We start from the raw sequence: 18,860 nt of genomic DNA on the forward strand, positions 1-18,860 counted from the left end.
GTGGATGATCCATCTTTTTTTTTTCTTTTTTTTTTTGAGGATTTTAAAAACTCCATGTACAAAATGGGAAGCTTGGCACCACCAACTGAAATAACTGGTGAAATCCGTGTTAACTGTAGGGTTGTTAATCAATTTAATTCTTAAGACTCCTTAAAAACCATTATTATTTGATTGTATATGAACTAAAAGTAAGTTGGTTGGCCCTAGCTACAATGGCCAAATAGATCAAATATTGATAAGATTCTTATTATCCATTTAAAAAATAAATATTTAATAGATAATTAATGGGTTTAACTATTAAAGACTCGAAAAAACTAAAAATTCTCCCAAAAATAATCACATTTAAGAAGCCATAGATAATATGGATACTCATATTATCCACCAAATAACTCATTTTCTATTCATATTGACGGGCTGAATATTTTATTCATTTTTGCATTACACATTTTCAATCCACTCATATCCAACCTGACACGCCCACTTGTCACCCCCTATGTGCGAGTATTCTGCATCATGGTAGTTGAGCTGCTCCAATTGGTTTGCATTAGAATTTTCTCGTCAATCTCAAATCTAAAGTAGAGAACGATCTCTAACAAACAGCATTTAGAATTTTTGGCTGATCTTAGATCTGGCTAGAGAACAATAAAACCTCTAGCAATAAACACATCGAGCCTTGCTATGAAATGGCCGCAACAAAGCAAAATTGCTATTTTAGGATATAGTTGATTGTTTCGACTAATAAATATCACTACTTCTGGCACATACGATCTACCTAGTAAGACGTTGCGCTGCTCTCTTAAAAAGATATCTAACGCCTTAATATTTGCGACCGGGGGTAGTAAAAAACACAAGTATAGAGTCGAGCTACCAAAGCAAAAAGACACTAGGAGGAAAACTAAATTCAGAGAAATTAAGATGTCAAGTAGAACGGAAAGACGTCACCTGAAAAAAGTATATAACTCATTATACATGTCAACCCACCAAAGCCAGGTTTAGGACATAAAGCATGTAATGGAGTTTGAGCAAAGGCAAGATCACTGCATAGCTACCTCAAGCAACTTAATTGTAACCCCCAGCAGATAATAATGCAATGCAACCATCTCATACACAACAAACTATTTGCTTAAATGATTTATTCTCTTTGGTCAAGGCTACTGGAGACGGGGGTTACTTCTAGACTACAAACATCTTTGAACCCTGACTGTGGGCTCTGATATAATACGATGCAGTGGGGGCTAGTATCAAGAAAATTCTGGAAGCCTGAAGCACAAAATAATATTTCTAAGAAACCTAGAACGCTTTTGTAGCATTTTGAAGCTACAGATGGATTGGCATGGGAGCATCAGACTCCTTGGGAAGTGTACTCAATACTGTAAGTTCCTCTACCAAAAGATATTCACAAAGTAATGCTACATCTCACTTGAAATCAGACTGCACAATACAACATTGTGGCATTTGCTTCCAGCTAAGTGCATCATTCAGACGCAAAATTCAAGCTCCTGAGAACAGATATTCATAAAAAAGGCGTTAGTAAAGCAGGAATAAGATTCTCAACTATAAAATAAACAGAGGCATTTGCTTCCGCCAATGGAGCAAAACACGCATGCCACTAAGCAAAAGATGCAAAGGCCTGGCAATTGCATATCCACATCCATTGTAAAAAAACCTCTCAAGTAAACAAAACTTCTATCTCCAGCTCACAGCTGATGAATAAGCCCAACTTCTAGAATGTTATTTGCTCAAACACCAACCACAGCAAAACAAAAGGGTTGCAAGATGGTATCATTGGACTTTATTTTTTACCAACTCAATAAAATCTGTAATCGAAAGAAAGGAAGAGACCTGCGGGCTTGTTTTTCCACATCCACTCCTGAGCAGCCTGAATCCCCTGCGAAGAGGTAAGAAGATGAGAGGATATGGCAATCAAATGCGCTACGAACATGTTCGTCACCCGTTACACTAACTGAATAGTTCTCAATTCTATTCATTAGAGAACTACACACTGTAATCAGCACATTACGAAATAGTTGAGAACCCTTTAATCAAGTAACTCGTTCCTTACTGCAGATATGCGTTGCTCGCGCCAAATAAATTTTTATATATTTGTCGACGATAACAAACACCAGATACATGCTACATCATTGAAGATCTTTTGGCGAATATAAAAGCACACAAGTTTAAGATATAGCAGAAAGTTGGATTATAGAGAACGTAAAGCAGGATACTGAAACAGCCCTTCTGCCTCAATTGGAGCTTACAGGTTTCTGTGACCACAGTAGAACATTGGTTGCACCCAACAACTGTCTTTATGAAAAAGCTGATTAGGGATTAATGAGAAAACACACATCAGTGATTGCATTTTTGACCCAAAAAGCAGTGCATCTATGGGAAGATGAAAAGGGAATTCTATAGCTATAGCCAGCCACTATTTTGCTAATTCAACTGAAAATTGTGTCCATACTGTTAGTTGAATGTTAACTGAAGCATGGCACCAGACAAAAGAAAACATAGCCAAATTCAGAACGGAGTCTTTATGAAAAGGCTGATTAGGGATTTATGAGAAAACACACATCAGTGATTGCATTTTTGACCCAAAAAGCAGTGCATCTATGGGAAGATGAAAAGGGAATTCTATAGCTATAGCCAGCCACTATTTTGCTAATTCAACTGAAAGTTGTGTCCATACTGTTAGTTGAATGTTAACTGAAGCATGGCACCAGACAAAAGAAAACATAGCCAAATTCAGAACGGAGTACTTAGAGTTGGGAAAAACACATTCAAACAGGAAAAACTTTTCATCTTCTCCCTTCTCTGCAATTAGCTGTGGTGAGGGGAGAAATATGGTCACAGGTTTTGCCAAGTACTGTGGTTAGGGACTGTAGAAGCCATACCAGGGAGAAACCTCTCAGCTTCAGCACAAAAAATAATGCAGAAAGCAGGTATTAGCAGAACAACACAAGCACATAGATGATTTCATTAGCACAGGCTACGTTCAAGATATTTCTACTTTTTCTAAACCTTCATTACGAGTCAAATTGAATAGCCTAGATGGTAAGATATGGCTTAGAAGTTGATACTGCACATCAACAATAAACCCGGTGTAGTCCCACAAATTGGGGTCTAGGGAGGGTAGTGTGTACGCAGACCTTACCCTCTACCTTGTGAAGGTAGAGAGATTTTTTCCGATTGACCCTCAGCTCTGAAGTTGATATTGTACATCACAAGATACAAATTCTACTTCACCAGCCAGGCAAATATTTTACTGGAAATATAAAGGGCAATATTTCTACAGTTTAGTGAATGATTTACAAAGAATTTAAAAAGATATGATCAGAGCAACAACGAAAGAGCATAATGGTACCTGAATCGGTTGTTGACCTGTCATTCCAACTGCGTACTGGAAAATCAAAACCAAATAATAAAAATCCACTGAAATTCAAGTCCTATGAATTAGCATGGGTTAAATGCTAACCAGGGATCCTTGAGAAGCTTGTTGCATTTGTTGAGGAGGGCGGACCTGTGTTTGGACATATGGTGGGAGCTGACATTGAAGTTGTGCTTGCATTTGAGCTTGTTGGTAAGGCAACCCATGTGGTTGAGCCTGAATGCGAGGCTGTTGGGCAGACAATTTTTGCTGTTGCTGTTCATATGATATCAGCTCCTCCGGCTTTTCCCACTAAATTTTGAAAACAACGCATTATTAGGTGGTCTAAGAAATTAGAACTTCAACCAGAAGGCAGAATAGCAGATGTGTACCCTGCTTTCTCCCGTAATACTGTCATAATAGTAATTGAATCCATCAGGCGATGTGTGCTCTGTCCAATTACATTTCACCGGACCTGTAATCTGGTTCATTCCAGATGCAGTAGATGAAGCAGGAAGTGCATCTGCTTTTGGTTGGGCAGCTGTGGAACTAGGTACCGCTTGTTGAACAAGTCCAGGCCATGGAGACTGCATGATAATATACATTGTGAGCAACTGACCTCAATTTGCACAGTAACATTTACACCCAATACTCATATATTCTTGAAATAGTTATAGTATGGTGAGGGAAAAACAAAAGCGAGCCCCAACCAGAATTGGATGAAACAGAGCACATATTGGGCCTTAGAACATACAAGTTTAGAGAGAGCAATGGTCAGTAAAGACCATGTATCATTCAAGTATCACAGAAATTATTTTCAACAAGAAAAACCTGAGAATTGCAAGATCTTGAGTTTCTAGAAATTCTATTATGAAAATTTTCTCAAGTGTACCTGTTGTTTAACATCTTGTGTGCCCTGCAGGACTGCTGAGCTTCCATTAGATGGTTGCATGAGCTGCAATTGTTGCTGTAGCTGAGTAAAGGTTTGCTGTGATGATTGAAAGCTCGCCTGCAGATTTTGCGTCTGTTGAGACAACATTTGTGCTAGTTGGGAAGGTGGCTGATGAAGATGTTGGACCAAATGCTGTGGCACAGACTGCTGGTTTGCGATTGCAGATGCAACATGTAGTTGCATGTTATTACTTAAAGGTGTATGTCCCATTGCAGATGACATATTGCGCTGCATCTGAGGCTGCGAAACAGTTGATTGCCAAGTCAAACCAAGCGACTGCTGCGAGGGCATTCCCTGACTGAAAGGACTTTGACTGGCAGACTGGGACATTTGTACTTGATTCATCTGCCCAAATAAAGCATGAGACGTTGGTCCCTGTGAAGAAGGTGTTGAGGTTGGAGGCTGAAGTTGCCCGGCAGATGGTAAATGCTGGGGTGACTGAAGTGGCTTCTGTAGTTGAGAAATTTGTGGGCCACCAGTGGGGAGTAGTTTAGCAGACTTGCCAACAAAAGAAACAACTTAGCACAAAATAACAGACAGAAATCATTCCTAAGATTGAAATAACATTAAGCAAGTTTCTATGAATACATACCAGTTGCGATGTAGGAGCAGAAGAAGCCGCAAGTCCTGTAAGAAACCCATTTCCAGTGCCACTAACACTCCCGAAGGAACCACCCTAAAAGTTTGTGCAGGCAGCATTATAATGTTTTAATGAAGCAGCAAAGTGATACAACACATGTTTCTATACATATAAACAAATAAAAGTGTATAATGTATATACAGATTGAGAGAATAAGCCCACAGGCTACAGCATCTTATTGACATTCAATCTACTACTCCTAAACAAAATTTAGTTGGGGTCAATATCTTCTGGAAATTGCATCTAGAAAAAGTTGTAGTCACACATACAGTGGTCCAATTAAGAATTTGTGATACCGCCAAAGGTCACAACCATATAGAAGCTCGTCTACTCGAATTATGCCTAGAATAAAGTATCATACTGATGCCGCTTTAGCTCCGTGTCTATTAGAAGATCAGAAAAATCATTCAGATTAAATCACAAAACCTGAATTATAAAGAGCGACTTTATAAATTGGGTTCTAAAAGTAAAAGAACTTTGATGAATCAAGCAACGCCAAAAATTTGACAGTGAAGTCTAAGAACTGATAAGAGAGACAAGGAATTAATCAGAGTCATCCAAATGACTCACAGAGCCATGATTACTACATGCCGCTGTTCTATTAATCGGCTTCTACAGAAGAAAAGGAATGATGTAAAGAAGCAATTAATGTTACAAGGAGAGGTAATGAAATTCCCTCATAAAAGAAACCAGAAATCACCCAAAGAAATTTGACCCAGAATAGATGCTATTAAAGGCAATGAATGATGAAATAAGAAAACATGTATCAGCAGATGAATCCATGCACTAACAACATTCAGGCATATATTACAGGTCTAAGAATCGGTTCTAGTAATATGACCATAGCACGAAATGGTAATGACATTAAATTCAGTTTCCCGGGAATCGGAAGGAAACAGATGGTGTAAGCCAATTATAGTATTCCACAACATTTCATTATACCTCATGTGTTTCTCCTAATTCCAACCTAACAAGACATATTTTTGCAGGCACAAATATAAGTCAAAGAACTGGTTTGCTTCTCTCTGGCAACAATTGACCAACATACACAGAGGATGCACATTTACTAAATCATACCCGAATCTATTATACAGCTTAAGACTTGATTTCATATGAATGCTAGAGCACAGAAAAAGACAAGCAAATAATTAAATCAACATATTGCAACACTGCAAACTTTTAATAAAGATTGCAGTTTCCCCTCATAAACAGTTTATCTGACGGAAACAGAGGATTCACCGCTGTTTTTCTTACCAATGAAGACGCCGCTGTGGTATCAGTGGTTCTAGGAGGAAACTGATTTCCAAAACCATGCATCCCTTGGTTGGAAATTGGCCTGAGACTTTCTGGACTCATGGGATGCCAGGCATTAGGGCCTGTTTGGTCTTGCAAAGGCTCTCCAATATTAGGTGGCGGTCTACATATCAGAGAAAACGAAGAGAGGGTCTCTGAGTTCTATTTCGGGAAAACCTCAGTTGCAAATGCAAAAACTTAACTAATACCTAATTCCAGGGGTTGGGAAGCGAGGTCCAAAACCAGGTCCACCAAAAGCTGGTCCACCACCTCTGAAAGGAGTGAAACAGAGTGATAAAGCAAACTATAACCAATTAGAAGAAAACAACAACTGCACTGGTTCAAGCAAGCCTGCTCCGGAACAATTTTTTTTCTTAAGATAAAGCACATTGGTATTTCATGGAATACCTAGGTTCTCCAGGTTTAGGTCTCTTAGGGTCAGCAAACCGAACAGTTAAAGGTTGATCACACCCCTGCAGTTATAAAGGCGATTAAAAATTGATAAAAGGGTTTAATAATGGTGTCAAATCACAAAGACATACATTAACATCACAAGCTTACCCTCATTGTATATTTTCCACTCAAAGAGTTTATAGCTGCCATTGCCATATGTTTATGAGAATATTTGACAAATCCACAACCTTCACAGTGGTTAAAAGTTAAATTAGCGACGGTGCATACAAACTACCAACAAAAAACCCCAAAACTTCATGCTTGAATTACTGTTGACAATGTTCAGTATCCTTCGATGCAAGTAATCCAGCACTTAACCAGAATTCATTAAAAGAACAAACCAGGAAGATGGGAAAGCTAAGATTATATTTTCCCCTCAGCAAGGTCATATCTAATTTTGTTTACACTATTACTCCCTTTGTTTCAATGTTTGAACCTTTTCTAAGTACGAGGGTCAAATGACTAATTTTTGGTCTAAATTTGGACATAGATTCTTTAAGTTTTTTGAAATAAAATTTACATATTTAGAAACTACATAAAACATACTATAAGTCACAATAGTTAACAATTCAAAGTATTTAAAAACCATTTGCAAAAAATATGGTCAAGGAAAACCTTGTTTGACTCCCCCAAATAGTAATAGGTTCATTCTTTTTGAGACGGAGGGATTATATTAGAGAAAAACAAAGGACCATGTCTTTTGAGGCACGCATACACAAAGAAAATTCCTTTCTTGTTCAATACAAAATTTAAGATAAGAAAATACTTTCTAGAAAAAGAAAAAAAAAACTTATTTTTCTGGCTACAGATTTATGGAGCCTCACTTGCAAGTTTGAAGTTGAAAAATAGATTTCATGAAAATTGCAAACTAAGCTTTGGTATAAGTGTCCCGGGGCTAATAATCTATGAAGAAAGGAGGGGGTAGTGCTATCTAACAGAATATTGAAAAATGAAGTGTCAAGACAGGTTAACATGACAAACCATTTAATCTATTGTTCAAGATAAATAAAATACTAGACATCTGAAAAAGGATGAGCCTATAGGCAAATCCTCATAGCTCCAAAGCAACCAAACGAGTAGATCAACAATAGCATAAAGCCATAAGTATGGAGTTCAAAACCTTTACGCACTATCATGGAAAAGAAACTTGGTCTAATCATGCATAGCAAGCACAGGACAAGGTGAGCTTTCCATACAGATAAAAAAGGACTCGATAACACAAACCACGACTCTGCTTCATATCATCACGCATGAGATAGACATCTTCAACACGACCATATGGCGAAAATATCTGAAAAGAATCCAAAACAACTATTTAATTATAGCTGCTTTTCAATAGATAATAAATACAATACACAACAAGCACATAATAAAAGCAAATCATTCAGAAAATCCTCAGCATTTCACTATTCCAAGCCAAATAGGTTAACAAGAACAAGCTGTGTATCTTGTGTCATGACATGATGCAGTTACATGTGCATCACCCAGATGAAAAGTTCTCCAGTACGTCACTGGTGGGAAATCACAACTATAATCAAGCAACAAAGACATTTACGTCTACTAGTTTTAGAGTACATGTGTTGCACGTATATGTCGCGTCAATAACTAAAGAGTTGTATATAAGAAGAATGATTTACGTACAATAATTGGCCTTTGAAATAGATGCAACATTATTTATTTAAATAACAGATGAGTATTAGTGCATTAATGCATATTTGAATTCAAAATAATTCAATATCTTTTGAACATGCAAAGATGAATAATTTAGTTTAGTTAGTTACATATAGTATTTTTATAGCCTGTTTGGCCAAGCTGCAAAAATCAGCTCATTTTGAGAAGTGTTTTTTCTCAAAAGTGCTTTTTTCAAAAGTACTTTTGGTGAGAAACAATTTGTGTTTGGCTAATTAATTTGAAAAGCACTTCTGAGTAGCAATTAGTGTTTGGCCAAGCTTTTAAAAACTGCTTCTAAGTGTATTTTTCTCAAAAGTGCTTTTCAAAAAAGTGTTGTTGGAGAGAAACTACTTTTTTCTGCTTCTCTGCTTCTGCTTCTCAAAAACACTTTTTTTTTCTTCCAAAAGCTTGGCCAAACACTTCAACTTTGAAAAAAAAGCGTGTGCTTCTAGGATTGGAGAAGCTTGGCCAACCAGGCTATTAGTTATAGATATTTAGCAAAGAAAATTGTAATTTGTTCTCTACCTTTTGGGAGCTGTTGTTTTTTTAAACTAATCCTTATATTTTTCTTCACTTCTTGATAAGTTTTAACTTTATAAGAAATCATCTTTTTCATTATTTTTAATTCTAAGTTATGATTAAAGTCTTAAAAAGGGAATGGTGAAAAGGCATTCGTTGCAATATGATATAAAAATTATGTTAGTTGTTTTTTTTCATGCCTAAAGGTTAGAAATAATTTCTCAAATCAGAAGTCTCTCTTAGAGTTTTTTCCTGTCACAATATTATAAAGAATTTGAAATAGTAATTTGAGCTTCTACAAAATGTCCAGCTCCTCCTAATTGGTTTTAATTTTAAAATTCTAACTTGAATATGAAGTCTACCAACAAACAAATTAAGTAGATTAAACGCATTAATCAACCAAAAAAACTAAAAGAAAGTGTCCATGAATTAATGTCTTTATTTACACTTGATGTTTGTTAAAGTGTGTGACTATCTCATCTAAAAGTTTAAGCTGTTAGAAAGAATACACTTTTATTTACTTAATTATGTCTTTAGCACGCCTCCTCGCGTGCGGGCTTGATTCTTTTTTATGAACCAAGCACGTGGAAATTCTTTTTGATATTAGGTAGCGGTGAGACTCAAACCGGGGGCCTCTGCCTGCTCTAGTACCATGTTGAAGTGCGTGACCATCTCATATAGAAGTTTAAGTTGTTAGAGAGAACACACTTTTATTTACTTAATTATGTCTTCAACAATGTAAAAGTGAATTTCCTATTTATTGTCTTTTTCTTTTTCTTATTACCCTAGGACACTTCTTGTTCTTCAAAAAAAATACTTCTAAACATACTTTATGTATGTGCACCTCATCTCACAATTACTACATATGTCAATTGTATAAGAAACCTAAGCATTAAGCTCTACAATAATAGTTCAGAATTTCCTACTTATTGTCTTCTTCTTTTTCTTTATTATCCAACTGCACTTCTATAAAAAATCACTTATAACTGATTGAATAAATACTTATAATTAGATATAAACAGAAATATGTTCAAAGTTATAGACTCATAACTACCTTAAATTTCTTATAAAAAGATATGAACGATTAGTTACTATTAATTTGATACATAAATTTCAGTATCTTGTCTATGTTACACTTAAGGGCCTGTTGACTCCAATTCATACACTCCTCAACTTTATCTCGGTAAAATCCTTTCTCTAATAAAACTTTTCAGTCTAATGCATTATGTCCTCTATGTTTTCAACATTAAATGTGATATAATTATAATCAATTACATTAGTGTTGAGTATGTAAATTTTATCCCCATACATTAAAATATTGATATCTACATTACTAAAATAGCTTTATTCAGTTGATTTTAAAGTCCTATATATTCGTACTTCCTATATAGTTCAAATAAGAAAAGATTTAATCACTAAAATTTTAGTTGACTTCAGATTCCTAAAAAATGAAAGTAGCAGAAATGAGGATGTTGAGGTGGATGTGCAGGCACACTCGGATAAGATTAGGAATGAAGATATTCGGGAGAAGGTGGGCGTGGCTCCCATTGATGACAAGATGCGGGAAGCGAGGCTCAGATGGTTCGGGCACGTACAGAGGAGAAGCTTGGATGCCCCGATAAGGAGGTGCGAGCGGTTGGCGTTGGTGGGTACGAGGAGAGGTAAAGGGCGGCCTAAGAAGTATTGGGGAGCGGTGATCAGGCGGGATATGGCGAGGCTCCAGATCTCCGAGGACATGGCACTCGATAAGAAGCGGTGGAGGTCAAGCATTAAGGTTGTAGGTTAGGAGGTAGTTGAGCATGTTTAGTCTACCAGTGTGAGGCTAGGCTGATAGGATTTAGTCTTAGACTGCTAGTGGTCAATGTTGTGTTTACACTACTCTTCCGTTTTCATAGTGTCGGGCCTTATTTACTAGTTATTATTTCTGCTTTCCATCTAGTTACTGGTTCTTGTGATGTTATTATTTCTATGATTTTTTGTTGATGGTACTGATATATTGTCTCTTTTCGTTCTCTTGAGCCGAGGGTCTATCGGAAACAGCCTCTCTACCCCTCGGGGTAGAGGTAAGGTCTGCGTGCACACTACCCTCCCCAAACCCCACTTGTGAAATTTTACTGGGTCGTTATTGTTGTTGTTGTTTCAGATTCCTAAATATTAGAAAAATTATTAAATGTCTATTTCTAAATATTAGAAAAATAATTAAATATTGAGCTGAGGGTCTTCCAGAAACAGACTCTTTGCCTTATTAAAGATAAGGGTAAGGTCTACGTACATACTACCCTCCCCAGACCCTACTTATGGGATTACATTGGGTCTGTTGTTGTTGTTGTTGTTGTTGTTGTTGTTGTTGTTAGGAAAATAATTAATTATCTATTCCTACATATTAGAAATTAACTAAATGACTATTTTAACTAGTGTGAAATCAAATTTTAAAGAATATAAAAGGCGAACGATATTTCCCTAAGGGGCTTCGAGCTTTTAATATAATATCAATGCATGTAATGAAAATTATTTGGGGATTTGAAGATACAAGACACGAGTTTCGACTTGTTGAGTCCTTATGAGCATTAATAGATAGTTATGCAAGAGTTGAATTATCAATCATAAAAAGAAACATGGAAAAGAAAGAATATCTAGGTAATGCATGGCCATACTTCTTCAACTTCCTTCTCTGTAGCTTGTTTGTTCAGTGACCCAACAAATAACTTGTACTCAACTGCACCTACCAACAGATAAGAATCAAAATGAGTAACAAACTAACAAGCACAGATAAAGTCCCTTTTCAACCAACTCAAACAAAATACTATATGAAATAAAAAGCTGAGGTAACTCAATAAAAAGAAAGAGAAAAAAGTTTACCAAGGCGTTCACGTTCACCATCCGCATATCTGACTTGAATAGGACCAATTCCCTGGTAAATACACAGATGAATTAAGAACTGAAAACCGAGTCAAGAATCTTAAAGTAACTCAGTAGAAGAATTTACCCCAGGCAAAGTATATTGATTGTGTAATGCTCTTATAGCTCTATCAGCTTCAGCTGATGTAGCATACTTAATAAAACAACATCCTGCAGAAGTCAAAAATTTACATCCTGATTTTATCAAATTCCACAACCTTCACCACACCAGCAAAGAAGAGTACATCATTCAGCAGCATGATACACTAGAAGTACACCTAATGGGAGCTTAAGGGATAGGAAAGGGGTAATAAGGACTAATATAATCATGGGGAGAAAGTTCACCACATCAAGTCATCTTTTCTTGGTGATAAGCAAAAGTAATAGGCCAGTTATAAGCCCAGAAGGTGCCTGGCTTGAACACGCATATATGAGATTCATTCATCCCATCAACAGTGAGGCATACATGCTGCTCTGGTAAGTCAGCAAAACACACCACCCAAATGAGTAGGAATCTCTTTCCGCAGATATGAGATCCAATCAAAGTCATTCACTTCCTAAACCCCCATATAAGACCATTTGAAGCCCTATGGCTTTACAATATTTGACTATTCCGAAGACAATCATTATAGTACCTCTTCCTCTCAACCTCTTGGTCACTGAACTGAGTTACTGAACTCAACCTTCCCAGAATCCCATTTCGGAAAATCAGGTCGAAGGCAAATGGAATCCTCGCTTGGCAATAAAAAAGTCAACAATTGTCACCTCAAAAAAAAAGTTTAAAGCTATGGCACCTCCTGTATGGCCAGTCTAAGAGGAGCATAGACATTGGATGCTAGGTGGAGGTAATCCCTTGATTTTATTTAAACCAAAGACTTGAGGGAATAATATATCCTGCCATCGTAACATTGTTCGGGCATTCTTTTCTTTCAGTTCATCACACAAAGACTAAATTGTAGAAGAGGAGAAGTGAAAACGCGTTATTCTCCCAAAACATTTGAGAAGTTAAAATAACCAACTACACTCTGTAGATCGATAGAGCTATTGATTAACCACGGCACTGAAGCTTGTAATTTTCTTTAAATCTCTGAACATCACTTCATAAAAACATAAAGATCGAAATAAAATAAGGGTGCTTAAGGTTGCAACAAAAGAACAAGTGACATCTCAGAACTACAAAATTAATAACTAAGATGGAGAAACAGAATAACTCTTGTAACTGAGAACATCATTTGATAATCAAAAAATTACATAGCACAAAATTAGTATAAATCAAAATGCTCCAAGCGGGCGTTCTTCCACTTAATCGGACAACATGAATGAGGCTAACCATACAACACCAGTAAAATATGTAGTACAATCAAAGAATGCATATATCAGGACAAAGTATGCAATATATCGCCAAAACCATTCAATCAAATAACATTCATAGCCTGATGAAGAACAAACATCTATAAAGAAGTGAATAATAGCCAGAAATTTGGAACCGCATCAAAGCCCAAGAGGCAGACAATGAAAGTAACTTAAAGATGCAAAACATGAAGAGAAACCAAGGCGAGAACCCCATCACTGAAAATCAGTTCCCTAACTCAGATGTGAAGCAACTTGGCAACATATTCAAAAGGGAAACCACATTAACTATTAGGCACCACTTTAACTGTAAGATACCTTAAATTAAAAACTAGTACTTCCCTGATTTTAGTCAGATTGACAGGCATCAAACACCTTTCATATCACTATTACTCTTTTCCTAATACAGTTTCTAAACAGTCCCTGGAGTCTTTAGTGGTGAAACTGTTCTCATGCAATGCAGATTTGACCAACCACGTCATTGATGCAACTGCTCTGTCAAATTAACTCTAGCCACCTTTTGAGGCAGGCATAGTGATGATATATTGGCAGAATTGACATCTAACAACTCTCAGGGTCCAAATCATACACCTACTACCGATGTTTATACAACAGGATATGGCTGTCCCATGCAGCCAGAATAATCTGTTGTTTGATAGAACTCAATGAAGCCATACTCTATGCAACCCCATGGGTTTTGGTAATGGAAAAGAATAATAGAGGCCTTTTCCCTTGGAGATCGCAATTAATAGACATCCAACCACACTTGAGAACGAAGCAGACCACGGATAAACTAGTGCATCACATAGGAAATTGCTAAAGCAAGTTGTATTGATGATGAACTTCATCAAGAAAATTACGCATCCATATCCATAAAAAGGTACTTAAATCATATATCAACCATGCCACCACACAGCAAAAGCAGTTTGTACAACCCTATTGTTCTATAAGGGTGTACAATCCTGTAATGGAAGAAAATCTAGAATTTACACATGGCATACGACGCTCGCATGCATTTTATCATTGAACAACCACCATCACTTCTGACAACTATTGTTGACCATGAGGCCAAATCTCAAAACCAACCACACCAAAAGGATTCTGTTAAATAATAATCACTTCCAAAAAAATTAAAATGCCATCTAGTGAACCATTATCACAAGAACCTCATTCACGCGAGAACATCATCAAACAAACACTAAGAAGCATTCACTGAAGAGTTCACTCACAGCGGGGTAAAAATTGCATATAACTCACAATTCTCCAATAAGCACACATAATGAACTGAAGATAGAATATTAATACGCTAGACATCACATCCATCCTGGTAAATATTTGAAAAAAGCTGGGGATAAATTCAAATACACAACATTGCACCAGAAAATAAAAAATGGCAATGCCACGGCAGCCACGCATCTACCACCAGGCATACATATCCAATATCAGTAGTCATTAACCACGTACCGCACACTGCAAATGTTAAGCGCACACACATGTCGAGGAGTAGTTAACTAAAGCAAGGGTATGGATTTATAATCAACCATACCCTTTCTTGACCAGGATATGAATGAAGAAGAAAGAACACAAACGTCTAAATACACATTGCATATAGGACGATTTCACTATTATCTCAAATCAGCATCTAGCAGCCTGTCAGACAAAGCACTCTAATGAAAGAGCCAATTTATTTACTCTGTAGTTTGCTGTCATACATCAACCATGGTGAAAAGATAAGCTTCAGATGAGATTGGAAAAGCTCCAATAAGTCAGTCACTTGCCGAAAGTGAAAAATAGATGATATTGCACTGCTAATTAGTAGGACAATTTACCAACAAATAGTTGGCAATCTTGTCACATCACTTCTAAAGGAGATTTGGTAAACATCCAGTTGGACTCGTCAACTACCATCTCTATTTCATGATCCAACTTCACATCCACAAAACATTCCAAATTAAATTACTGTAGAGACAAGCAAGCACCACCATGACCAATTTCCACATCAACTACTGAAGAAATCATATTACTACTCCAATGCAATAGAAGTTGGTCACATCACTTGGAAATAATCCAAATGTCAGTCATTTCAAGTGCTGTACATCCAGAGATTCCACAAAGCTAAACACAGCAGACAGTTACACTCACATAACCTAATACAATAATCAAACTCTCTAATTTGTCCAACTGACACCTGTTGTACAAAATAAGAACCTCTCTTCACTATTGTCTACTGCCACAGAAAGGTTGATTCACAAGTTTTATTCTTGTCTTCTGCTTGGTTGACAGGATGAACGCAAAAGACAGTTGCAATCAATACCAGGCATCCAGACAATTGTGGAAAACTAACTGACATCAAACATGAGCTTATACTGCTCCTTCGGCCCTCAAAGGTCCTGAAAAGAGACATGTGTAGATCCAAAAGCAAATTTGCAACAAATTCTAACAATACATACCTTGTTGTTGCCCCGTTCTCTTATCTCTGATGAAAGCAACCTCGAGTACTCGTCCTTGTTCCTCAAACAAAGGTCGAATCTGACATGAAACAAACATATAAACTAAATGGACTGAGAGTTGAGGAAGAATACCAAACACATGCTCAAATGATACAGGTTGAATAAAAAGAAAAGATGGGATCGGCAGCAATATTGGCAAATAATATGCATCAATGTCTAGAAGTCAAAAGGAAAAATATCAAGAGCACACAGGTCATGGAAAGCAAAGTTACAGTAAGTGCCTTGACACAGGCGGGACAATTGCTCAGAAAATGCTCTGTTTAACTACTTTCTGATAAGAGAAACCGACATCAACCGCAAGTATCCGTCGGTCTGAATACCAACTAATTGTGTACCCATCAAAACATTAGTCTATTCTTCCTTCTTTGACAGGATATCAAGGTCAATTGTTTGCTGACACAAGAACTGAGTCCCTTTCCATTTTAGATATAAGAGGCAAACATAGAGAAAAATGGTAGAGAATGTGAGGTGCATGATCAGGAGAAGCAGATAGAGCAGGAACCAGAATCCTAAATGCTAGAGTCACTTACTATGATTACTAACAACTAAGAGGGAAAATAAAACAAATGCCAGATTTAAGCATTAACAAGGACTTACATCTTCTTCAGTTGCTGTTCTTGGGACAGATCCCACAAAAAGTTTGGCAAAACCACCTTCATCAACTCCGTCTAAAAATATGGATAACAATGAATACATTAAAAGAATATTTAATGGAAGTTGTGAAATACTCAAAAGAAAGTTGAAGTCAGCAAGCACAAAGTATAAACCAACACAACAAAGAGAGGGATAAAAGACAATGAGAAGGAACAGTTAAAGAACCTATCAGGTGTTAGTTATATATACTACTAAAAGAACAGCAAGCGTCAAAGAACTCCCCTAATGGAACACAGAATCTACATTACATTGACCAAGCTATACGCCTTTGCTCTTTAGTCAACAAATTTCATTAATAAACACCAACTAATGTCAAAAATATACATATCAGATGCGTAAATGGCTCTAGTTGAGACGCTGAGTCACCCACTGTTGACCAACAATATGCCTACATGCAACCTTGATAAAGTATGCCTACACGTAACTACCACAGTATACACAAAGGATTTCCTATTAAAAATATCAAGAGGCCTGAAATTTAGAACGTATAGAAGAGACATTTGAATAATATAACGGTTTGAGAGCTATTTCTAAGAAACATAGAATACCCTTCAGGCTCGAGGTGTTAGGGCACACTAAATAATGTTGGCTCACCATGCAAGGCACATTCTTGGCTTAGATGACCATTCTAAAGCCCACTTACACAAGCCACATCTACTCTTATAACCGAGAAATCCTCCAAAGCCAATTAGCCCGCTCCTCTACCCTTCTCCACTTAAGTACCACGCTTTAATCCGGATCCGAACGTGTCATGTGTGCCTAACCTGCACATCACGCACTGCACTCTTATCACTAGACCAAGGCCCTAGGGGCTCTAACTTGGCTTTAACTTAGAGAAACAAGAGATTTTCTGCGTTTAAGGAGTCGTAAGACGCCATAATGACAAACTGGTAGAGTACCAGTAAGAAGGTTAGAGAATTAGTTAAATTAGTTAAACTTGGCTATTCATTCATCATGAACAATGCTCCTTCTATAGTTCCTAGAAACTGGAGGCTACACCATAGGAATTTAACCGTAATCCAATAAAGTACAAGATAAAAGGTACACACTCTAACCTCAGCCATAATGCCCTAAAATACCAATATCATTTTTTTAAGGTTTTTGTAAGCCTTAAGGCCCTTAACTACCAATATCATGAAGAACATATCAGTAATTTTCCCCTTCGAGCATGCGCAATGAAGTTCAATAAAATCGGACTTAACTTATCTTCTTTAGCACAAAAGAAAAAAATGAAAGTGCACCCATAGTAGCAAGATAATTGTTCTTGAAACCCCAAAAGGTTAAAACTAATACTCCTAATAATTAATTGGAATTTCAGATGTACCCGTCCATCAATCAATCAACTAAGCCTAAATCAGTTTGCCTCCACCACACAAAATCCTCTATATTCCATTCTGCTCTACTCATGTCTTTCGTTCCAATACAAAATAATTCACGTTCAAATTACACTGGGGAATAAGGAAAACAAAAAAAATTACCTGGAGACCCACTTGTATCGGAAGAAAACGGGTAAGCCCGCTTATGGCCCGAAAGTGGAGGAGGCGGTGGCGGCATCTGGTAATTCGAATGGAACCTTCCAGAATCAACTCCACCACCACCAGTACCAACAGCAACAGCAACCGCAACCGCATCAGTAGGAGGGTAGCGAGGAGGGCTATCGAAGGAGGGCCGGTGGGGCCCACGATATACATTAGGGCTTCGACGATGATGTTGAGGGTGAGGGTTCATGGAACCATCAGAGAAATTAGTTCTAGAAGATGGGGGACCCCCTCTTGAGTGCTGCTGCTTATAATGAAATGGGTCTGAATTGTTGTTGCTATTCACATACCTCTCTCCTCCTCTGTGCCTATCCATCAGATTATTGACTTCGAGAATTCAATAAACTTATTGAGAATTGGAGATAAAGGGGTTCGAGTATCGGGGTCCCTTAAACCCTAGAGGAGTTCCTTGTGCTGAACTTAAAGAACTAGCTGTGCTCTAGCCCTATAGGAAATGGAGAACTCTATTCTAGTCTAGCTATTATATAATTATAATAATAGTGGCCTCTTTACTTGAATGACGTTGCACGTTTTACATTGCGTATCTTATTTTTCATTATTAGTAAAGCAAGTATCTAGTAATCTCTCAATTTACCTCAAGTTATTTCTTTTTTATTTTGTATTAAAAAGAATAATATTTTTTTATATTTAAAAATAATTTATAATCACATAAAATATATGTATCTCATTTTATACCATAAATTTTTTTTTTAAATTAGTTTTTCTTAAATTCCAAGCCCAATCAAATAGGTTTACATAAATTAAAACTGAAAAAATATTGATTAACTTTTTGAATAGTACAAGAATATAAAAAAAATTACTTTTTCTTGTCGGTATTATATAAAACCACTCGTATACTCAATCTTTTTGTTTAAAACGAGCAACTCTCTTTTCCTTTCTTCTTTAGATATTCGATATTTATTGTTATTGGTCTGATTAACCTAAATATAAACTTGAGTAGATTCTGATCAAGGTAAGATTACATGTATTCGATATTTACATTAAATTAACTTATCAT

General features: G+C 36.8%; 1 protein-coding gene across 2 annotated transcripts; it reads right to left on the minus strand.

The window, feature by feature from the left end:
- Nucleotides 1-943: 943 nt before the first annotated feature.
- LOC104117098 (flowering time control protein FCA) lies at nucleotides 944-18,312 on the minus strand. Of its 2 annotated transcripts, none has more exons than XM_009628085.4 (18): nucleotides 17,783-18,312; nucleotides 16,248-16,318; nucleotides 15,591-15,669; nucleotides 11,879-11,961; nucleotides 11,752-11,803; nucleotides 11,547-11,608; nucleotides 7,927-7,993; nucleotides 6,811-6,890; nucleotides 6,658-6,722; nucleotides 6,459-6,521; nucleotides 6,211-6,373; nucleotides 4,909-4,992; nucleotides 4,257-4,814; nucleotides 3,757-3,951; nucleotides 3,473-3,676; nucleotides 3,362-3,397; nucleotides 1,843-1,888; nucleotides 944-1,499 (listed from the first exon to the last, which is right to left on the minus strand). In XM_009628085.4, exons 1-18 carry the CDS (start codon nucleotides 18,156-18,158, stop codon nucleotides 1,492-1,494), a joined length of 2,292 nt encoding a protein of 763 aa, XP_009626380.2. In that variant the 5' UTR covers nucleotides 18,159-18,312; the 3' UTR covers nucleotides 944-1,491. The 2 variants fall into 2 exon arrangements, with proteins under 2 accessions (XP_009626380.2, XP_009626379.2); XM_009628084.4 differs by having other exon boundaries at nucleotides 11,547-11,614.
- Between the last annotated feature and the right edge of the window lie 548 nt (nucleotides 18,313-18,860).

Source organism: Nicotiana tomentosiformis, chromosome 9, assembly GCF_000390325.3.
Source record: "Nicotiana tomentosiformis chromosome 9, ASM39032v3, whole genome shotgun sequence".
In the NCBI taxonomy this organism is placed as follows: Eukaryota; Viridiplantae; Streptophyta; class Magnoliopsida; order Solanales; family Solanaceae; genus Nicotiana; species Nicotiana tomentosiformis.

Coding starts and splice junctions, on each gene's coding strand:
- LOC104117098 (XM_009628084.4), bottom strand. CDS start 18,158: ATGGATAGGCACAGAGGAGGAGAGAGGTATGTGAATAGCAACAACAAT. Junction 15,670..16,247: donor GAACAGCAACTGAAGAAGAT/GTAAGTCCTTGT, acceptor GTTTCATGTCAG/ATTCGACCTTTGTTTGAGGA. Junction 11,962..15,590: donor GAGAACGGGGCAACAACAAG/GTATGTATTGTT, acceptor TGACTTCTGCAG/GATGTTGTTTTATTAAGTAT.